The sequence below is a fragment of the Ips typographus genome, linkage group LG7, assembly GCF_016097725.1.
Source record: "Ips typographus isolate SLU linkage group LG7, UJ_Ityp_2.0, whole genome shotgun sequence".
NCBI classification, from domain to species: Eukaryota; Metazoa; Arthropoda; class Insecta; order Coleoptera; family Curculionidae; genus Ips; species Ips typographus.
Genome location: NC_138428.1, coordinates 7,302,302 through 7,311,384, shown reverse-complemented (window position 1 = coordinate 7,311,384; position 9,083 = coordinate 7,302,302). Strand labels below are relative to the sequence as shown.

At 36.3% G+C, this 9,083-nt stretch overlaps 1 protein-coding gene across 1 annotated transcript; it reads left to right on the top strand.

Moving 5' to 3' along the window:
* Nucleotides 1-1,779: 1,779 nt before the first annotated feature.
* LOC145731903 (uncharacterized) lies at nt 1,780-9,054 on the top strand. Its single transcript, XM_081983896.1, is given in 9 exon segments — nt 1,780-1,798; nt 1,864-2,039; nt 4,588-4,825; nt 4,913-5,070; nt 6,885-7,111; nt 7,284-7,446; nt 7,633-7,851; nt 7,883-8,636; nt 8,639-9,054. Coding segments are annotated over 9 exon segments (2,370 nt in total).
* Nucleotides 9,055-9,083: the final 29 nt, after the last annotated feature.

Sequence of the window (9,083 nt, the reverse complement as noted above, 5' to 3'; positions counted from 1 at the left end):
AAATAAATAAGAATTCATATTGTAGTACCCCGCTTCTAGGGTAAAGCCACACATTTAAAAGAAAGAAATAAAAAATCGATATTCCCGGTACCTACCCCCGTCCGCCTACGGTGGCGCTCGGTATCTCATTTATTTAAAGAAATCTAGTTTACTGGTGCAAATTGAAATAAGGGGATCAGGGAAATAGGGAGGGTCTTATTTATTTCGACGAGGCCTACATATAATTAAGATCGAACATCAGTTAGGTAAGTTCGTTTGATCTTATAATTATATTTGGCCTCGTCTTCATAAATAAGAATTCATATTGTAGATGTTTAAAGACAAAAAATCGAAATTTGCAGCAATTAAATGGAAAGCAGATTATATATAGTTTATTACGAAAAACCCAATCAAACGTAACAAAAATTATAAAAAACGTGATCCAAGTAATAAAACTGAAACATAAAATATAACACTAAAAAAATCAACTCAAAGTAGTATGATATACTAACTCTAATCTCCAAACACAGCCTGCGCAAAATTATTATTAGCTAACAAGGGGCGGTTATAAAAATTGGCAAAAGTCTTTGATGCTTCTGACCCGCAGAAAGTCGAATTACATCTAGGCTAACACCTTTCCGAACTGCTGTTGAAGTCGCAGCGTGCCTGGTGCTGTGCGCAGAAAATACAGAAATGTCTATTCCACTCTTACCTAAAAAGGTTTTTTAGTGTGCAACTTTTAATCCCTCATTTGAGGGATAAAGCGACACTTTTAATCCCTGCTCTGCATAACACCAACTTTAGCACAAAATGTTACTTTTTATTACTCAATTGACGTTAAACATTTTCCTGTCCTGTAAATGTTAAGGCGCTACTGAATTTAAGGTTCCCACATAATTATATTTAATAAAAAATTGTTAGAATGCCTTACTTTTCACCTTCCTCATCTTCTAAAGCACCCAATAATACTTCTTCTTCAGAGCTTGAAGAATCCGTCTTTCTATATAATCAATAAAAAAATATGTCTTATGAAATTTTTGCGCAAGTGTACTCACAAATTTTGACTTCCTACGTGTCGCGAAATATTCGCGCAAATGTGATAGGAGAGACGAATGTCTCTACCGCCTGTGTCGCGAAATATTCGCTTCGTTATCGCGGCGAATCAATTCGCGTCAATGTGTGCATTCCTATATACGACGCAAATATATAAATTTTTCGCAATTCGCACCATTGCCAAATTTCTTTAGCAAGTGCATGAAGTTTCGGATGTTGAATACTGCCCATTCTGTTAATGTACCCAATTGCTGTAGTATTATCAATACGACATAAAATATTCTTTATGCGTTAAATTACTGGCAAAGCATTTCAAACCAAAAAACGCAGCTAAAAGCTCCAAATAATTGACATGAGAAAGTCTTTCTGAAGCACTCCAGAAACCGTGTGATCTTTCTCCATTACAAAATAAACCCCAACCTGTTAAAGAAGAGTCAGAAAAAATTTCCATGTCAAAATTACGAGGCTTTAATGACTTCTGCGCAGTTATAATATTGGTTAGCCACCAATCAAAATCTGTAGATAAAGTAAAGGGTATATTCATTAAAGAGTCATAGTTTCCCTGGGCATCTCGCAGTGCCAAATACTTTTGGCGTTCAAAAGATTTTGTATAAAGCCAACCATAAGATATCGCTGGACATGCAGACGTCAGTGTCCCTACAAACCTCGCAAAAACCCGTATCTGACATCTTTTCCCTGGTTGCATTGGGTTGAAATTACTAAAAAGATTAGCAAGTGTTAGCCAAAATGTTGAAACAGGATTTGGGTCTGTTATTTTCAAATCATTGAGTGATGTTCTAAAAATTTATGACTCAGTATTTGATGGGTTAGGAGAATTTCCCGAAGAGCATCACATTACTTTGAAAGCTGACAGTGTACCACATATTCAGCCACCCAGACGGGTACCTCAGACTTTGTATGAGCGATTGAGACTAAAACTTGAACAGTTAGATAAACAAGGAGTTATTAAAAAAGTGGAGGAACCAACTGAGTGGCTGAATCCACTAGTAATAGTTGAGAAAAGCAATGGTGATTTGTGGCTCTGTTTAGATCCAAAACACTTAAATAAAGCTGTTCAAAGAGAACATTTTTTGATACCAACATCAGAAGAAATAGCTGTTAAGTTATGTAATAAAGAATATTTCAGTGTTTTGGATATGAAGGATGGGTATTTTCAAGTTAAGTTAGATGAGGAAAGTTCCAATTATACCGCTTTTGGCACTCCTTTCGGTCGTTATAAATTTGTTAGGTTGCCATTTGGAATAAGCTCTGCTCCTGAAGTATTTCAACGTAAAAATTTTGAAATTTTTGGTGATTTACAAGGAGTAGGTCTTTATTTTGACGATTTAATTATAACAGGAAAAGATGAGGCAGAACATGATCAAAACTTGCAATTGGTTCTTGAAAGAGCTCTAAAGTTTAATATAAAATTTAATAGTTCAAAAATCCAGTTCAAGTCTAAGTTTGTCAAATTTATGGGACAAATTTACTCAAAGAAAGGTGTTGAAACAAATAGATCCTATATTCAGGTAATTGTTGACATGCCAAGACCAGAAAATAAATCTGATTTGCTGAGAATTTTAGGTATGGCTAAGTATTTGGGAAAATTTGTACCCAGTATGTCAAGGGTGACAGCTTCTTTGAGAGAATTGACTCGACAGGATGTTGACTTTGTTTGGTGTGACAGTTGCGAGCAATCTCTTAAGCAACTAAAGCAGCTATTAACGTCTGCACCAGTGTTAAAATATTTTGATTCAAAAAAACAATTTGAGATAGAGACTGATGCCTCTAAAGATGGGTTGGGGGCATGTCTCTTGCAGGATGGTCATCCAGTTGCTTTTTGCTCGAGAAGCCTGAATCCAACTGAGCAGAAGTATGCTCAGATTGAAAAGGAGATGCTCGCAATCGTGTTTGCCATACAAAAGTTTAATTTTTTTATACCAGGTGTCCAAGAGCACCATGGACATAGGAGATTAACATGGGAAAACGGTTTTGATTTTTTTGCGCCTGTACGGTTGATTTGATTGAAAAATCGTAATAATTAAAGTTGTAGTACCTATCACGGACTAGTTTTCTGTATTTTTTTCGGATCTCTAACTTGAGCCCTTTCGTCGTAAAACACGAACAAAAATGAGAAAATTTAAACTTTTGGCCTGCACTGTATAGGCGGTTGTCGGGCAACGGGTAAACAAATCATTGTTGCTGGTACGGTTGCTCGACAACCGCTTATACAGTGCAGGTAAAAAGTTAAAATTTTCGCATTTTTGTTCGTGTTTTACGACGAAAGGGCTCAAGTTAGAGATCCGAAAAAAATACAGAAAACTAGTCCGTGATAGGTACTACAACTTTCATTAATACGATTTTTCAATCAAATCAACCGTACAGGCGCAAAAAAATCAAAACCGTTTTCCCATGTTAATCTCCTATGTCCAGGGTGCTCTTGGACCCCTGGTATATGGTTTAGATGTGAAGGTGAATACAGACCATAAACCTTTAGAGTCCATCTTTAAAAAAGATTTGGCAGTTATTTCAGCAAGACTACAACGAATGAGGTTACGCCTTCTTAACTATAATTTATCGGTGGTGTATAAGCCTGGAAAGTACTTATACATTGCTGACACGTTGTCTAGGGCGTTTTTACGTCAAAATGGTTTAAAGTCAGATAGGGAATTTGATTTTGCTGTTCACTGCATAGAAAAAAATATTCCAATGTCAGATTCGCGTAAGGCTCAATTCAAGAAAGAATTAGAAAATGATTTAGAGTTACAAACAGTTGTGTATTTCTGTAATACTGGCTGGCCAGAAAGTAAACAAAAAGTGCCAGATTTTATTAGACACTACTTTAAGTTAAAAGATAGTTTGTCTTGTGTAAATGGGCTGCTAGTATTTTCAGGAAAAATAGTCGTGCCTCATTCTCTGAGAGTTGAGATGAGAAAACTTCTTCATGAGGGTCATGTAGGAATAGATAAATCAAAGTCTAGAGCTCGGCAGGTATTTTATTGGCGTGGCATGGGTAGAGATATTGAGTCTTTCAATAAGAAATGTAGGGTTTGTGAAATGAACAGTAAAAAACAACAAAAAGAGACCCTGCATCTTTACCCTCTACCAGATCGTCCCTGGGAAAGGTTGGGTCTTGATATTTTTTCTTTTGCTGGGAAAAGTTATTTGGTAGTTATTGATTCATACTCTAATTGGTTAGAAGTAAAGCATATTGTTGACAAGTCTACTCATTCAGTAATTAAGACACTTATAAGTGTGTTTTCTGTATTTGGTGCGCCTGAAATGGTGACTTGTGATAATGTTCCATTTAATAGTTTTTCCTTTAAACAGTTTGCTAAGGAATGGAATTTTAATGTATGTACACGCAGTCCAAATTATCCGCAGTCCAACGGACTTGCTGAGAAAGGAGTTGGGATTGGTAAAAGCATTTTAAAAAAGTCATTATTAGACAATGAGTGTTTTGAGTATTCATTACTTCAATATCGCAATTCTCCCTTGAAGAACATGGGCTATTCCCCGTCTCAGCTCCTAATGAGTCGTATATGTAAAACTAAGGTGCCTGTGTGCGCTGAGGTGCTAAAACCAAAACTCTGTGAAGATGTAAGTGTAAAGTTGGCGGAGAAAAGAAGCATGTACAAAAAACATTATGATTTGCATGCCAAGGATCTACATCCTTTAGACAATAATACTAATGTGACCATTTACAACCATGTACAGAAGAAGTGGGAGCCGGGACAAATTCTTGAGCCACTGGCCGAAGCGCCTCGTTCGTATGTGGTTAAAAACGAAACAGGTGATTCTGTCAGGCGAAATAGAATAGATATAAAAAAATCGTTAAATGAATTTGAGCCCAAAATCAAGGTTCACACTTCTTTGTTAGGAGACCTCCCTGTTACTAATACTGAGTTAAATTGTGAGCCAACCAGCACTACGTTTGTAAATGACAAAATCTTGGTCAGTACTCATAAGACTGAGCCTAAGCCATCTGCTGAAAATGTGGACTTGGTTGCTCCCAAGTTGACCAGGTCAGGTCGAACCGTAAAGCCCCCAAATAGATTAAACTTGTAAAAGAAAGGGAGATGTCTGGTAATTTATGCAACCAGCATAGCAGATAGTGCGGGCTGGCGGCAAGGGTTTTAAGGTTAGTTTTAGTTAAGCATAAGTTGCATGGTGGTTACGTTGTGTTCCTTATACTCCCGTACATAATAAAGTTATCTTGGAAATTGCTAGTATTATTACAAGATAAAACACTTCTCTTCTGTTCATCAAATTAAAACTGTTTGGCGCTAACCTGGTATTTCTTCCATGAACGACCATACCGCCGGCCTTAAAAGTTCCTATTTTCAAAGCATGCCAAAATTATCAATTTTTCGCCCGAATACATGCTATAAACTAAATGTAACATTTACAATCTAAAAAAATAAATAAATTTAATTTTGAAGAAAAATTCAACGTCGACAACAAGCTTCTTAACACAGAGATTGTACGCACGGTGCACTCACACACATCACGAGTTACACTGACGTCTCAATTGGCAACAAACATAGCTTCTGCGTAGCACGTCGGGTAATTCCGGACGAGGTTCTAACGTTGACTACTCGTACCAATCCGTCCTGGCCAGGATGGAGCTACACAACTCGACCCAGTCTCCAATTTACGGGTGGGGTATTTTCATCTCGTAGAATAACAATGGAGCCAGGCTTCAAGTTTTCGACTGTTTGCTGCCATATAGCCCGCTGTTGAAGCTGGGATAAATATTCGGTAGACCAGCAAACCCAAAACTGTTGCTGCATCTTTTGAAGGAGATGATACTGATTCAAGCGATTTGAAAGCTGCTCAGATACGTCTCGTTGTGGAAATGTGTTTAAGGCGTCCCCAATGAGGAAATGGCCAGAGGTTAAGGGAAGTAAATCGTGAGGATCAGAAGACAATGGTGTCAAAGGACGAGAATTTAAAATCGCCTCTATCTGAGTAAACAGTGTACTCATCTCTTCAAATGTTAAATTAACATTTCCTACTACACGTGTTATGTCATGCTTTGCTGACTTAATAGCGGACTTCCATACTGCCGTCCTAAGCAAAAACACCGCAAGTGCAATAAAATCAAAAATGAAATATTGCGAGGGCCCTAAATTAGCTCTGTACGTAGAAAAAACAGAAAAAATAGTATTTGCTTCTGAATATATTTTTAAATGGCAAAATGGGTTCCTAGCTTCTACACAATTTTAAGCCATTCCTTAGCAACAACACCGCTTCGTACGGCCTGTTTAGTAAAAAGCCCGCATCTACTTGTAGATGCGAGTTTATTCCTAAGCAACGCGTATATGCGGTGATTTACCTAAGTAATTTGGCGGTTCTTTTAGTCACAAGTTGACATACCGTTGATGCGTAATTGTGGACTAAATCTGTTTTATTTTTACAGTATCAATAGTGCAATAATATTGTGTAATAATAAATTATATCATACTAGTTTAAGGTAAGTAGCCCTAACTGTATTATATTATGTTTGACTTCCTGGCTATTTGGGCTTACGTCTCAATCAATTCACAAAAAATGGTTGGTTGGGATGGCAGATTTGTCACCGAAAGGTTAACAAAGGGTTTTTTTGACCTAGCCCAAGTCAGTGGTTTCAAGTTGGAACGACTGGGTTAATGTTGTTTTCAACTGTTCATAGTTGAAAATAGTGCGAAATTCTACCATCCCAACCAACCATTTTTTGTGAAAAGATTGAGACGTAAGCCCAAATAGCCAGGAAGTCAAATGAGTAACTCGTCTCAAAATACATATAGAACATATCTACAACAATTATATTATGTATTTTAATAATTACTTTTATATTGTGAATAATCTAGATAATGTCCAAGAGATCCAAACTTATGTTGAAAATGGTACAAGACATGGAAGGTAATGATGAAACTGAAGTTACGTCACTGCAGAATGTTACTTATTCGTCGATTGTCTCGGAAATGCCATATGAAGCACCAAACACTTTGAGCGATAGTCAGTTTGAAAAATTGGAGGATTTTCCTATTTATACCGAAGACGGAATACAACTTTCTGATGAAACTAGACTGGAACAGTTAAATTCTAATATCATAATACCAGAAGACCTGCTCCCAAATTGTGGACGTTCCTTCAACAAGAAGAAAAACCATTGATGCCATCAAAAAAAATGAATTTGTTTTACTAGACCAAAGTTTTTGCCTTCAACCCAATGCAGATAATGATAGCCTTAAAATAACATTTATTAGTGGCTCAAAAGATCTTGAATCTGCTAGTCACAATCCAATCAAAACAAAGAGTAATTACTCGGACAGTGACAGTACCAAAGAAGATGCCCCTGAGTGTTCCGGCTCTAAAAATACAATTTTACAGACTATATGGATATATATATGGATATGGATTCTAACAATGGTAAGAATATTATTTATATTTTGCTAGTATGTAACGAAAGATATTTCACTAACGTGTCTTTGTCAGAAAACATCGTAGAGGAAGTAGGGCTATGTAAAGTGAACGATCCAATAAATGGAGAGGGAGAAGAGCGGCAAGAGGAAGGAAACAACGTGGAAAGTAAAAATTATTTTAATGCGATTTTAGTCCAAATGTCTCACTTTAATATTTTTAGCTGTAGAAAAAATCAATTTCGAATATACGAAAAAAGTTTACGTAAGGAAACGAAGAACTTTTAATGAGAGCTTAGCGACAAGAAAGGAGAAAAGGAAGAATGATTTGAAAGAAAAACATGCGGTGAAACCTGGTTGCAGTAGTGAGAAGTGTAAGAAGAAATGTACAACAAAAATTAGTGAAGAGAGAAGAAATTAAATTAATTGTTTATACTGGGAGTTGAACTGGATCGAACAAAAGTCATTTGTTAAGACAAACGGAAGAATTTCAACGGAAAAATACTTTTCAATATTTTTTAAAAGACGCAAACGGACAAAAACAAAATGTATGTAAATTATTCTTTTTGACAACCTTGGGCTATAATAAGAAAAATTATTCGATTATAAAGGGACTTGTCAAGACAAATATAGATTCTACACCTACATCGTCACTTCGACCACATTTGGATCAACGTGGGAGAAAAGCATGTAAAACCAAAATTCCCAAAGAAAGTATTGCCGATATTATTGAAAGCTTTCAGCCCACCATTTCGCATTACCGCCGCGAACATGCTCCTAATAGAAAGTACCTACCAAGTGACCTTACTATTCAAAGCATGTATAATGATTATTTGAAATCTCATTCTCAAAATAAATGTTCTTACGAGGTTTATCGCAAAATGGTAAAAAATTCAAATATTTCATTTACCAATCTTGGCCATGAAGAGTGCGAGCAGTGTAAGCTGCATAATAATCAGCATAATTTGGAAAATTTGAATATGGAGTGTGAAACATGTAAGAATTGGAAGGACCATATAAACAGAGCAGAAAAATCACGAAAGTGTTACCGGATTGATGTCGAGAATACAGATTCAAATACTATCATAATGTCGGTAGATCTTCAGAAAGTGATAATGTTACCTCGATTGGACATGTTTAAAAAAGCTATATTTACGCAAATAATAAGCGTGTTCAATGAAAGTTTTGTTCCGTTAGGCAATAACATAATAATATAATACCATTTGGCTGTCTCTGGCATGAAGGAATCGCCGGCCGAGCGAAAGAAGAAATAATAAGCACATTTTATTCATTCTTCTTACATTTTAGAGACAAAAAACATTTAATTCTCTGGGTAGATAATTGCGCCGGACAAAATAAAAACTGGACACTATTTAGTTTCTTGGTTTATATTGTTAATTCTGATGTCATAGCTGCAGAAGATATCATTATAAAATACTTTGAACCTGGACACACATTCATGTCGGCTGACAGCTTCCACCACCAGGTGGAACTGTCACTAAAAAGGCAGAAAAAAACCTACGATTTTAACGATTTTATCGGAGCCGTTCATGAGTCCAATTCGAGTAAAGTTACCATTAAGAAAATAGCAGGATTTTTCTTCACAAACGAAACTTAAAAACATTGAACCACGCCCGTACATATCCG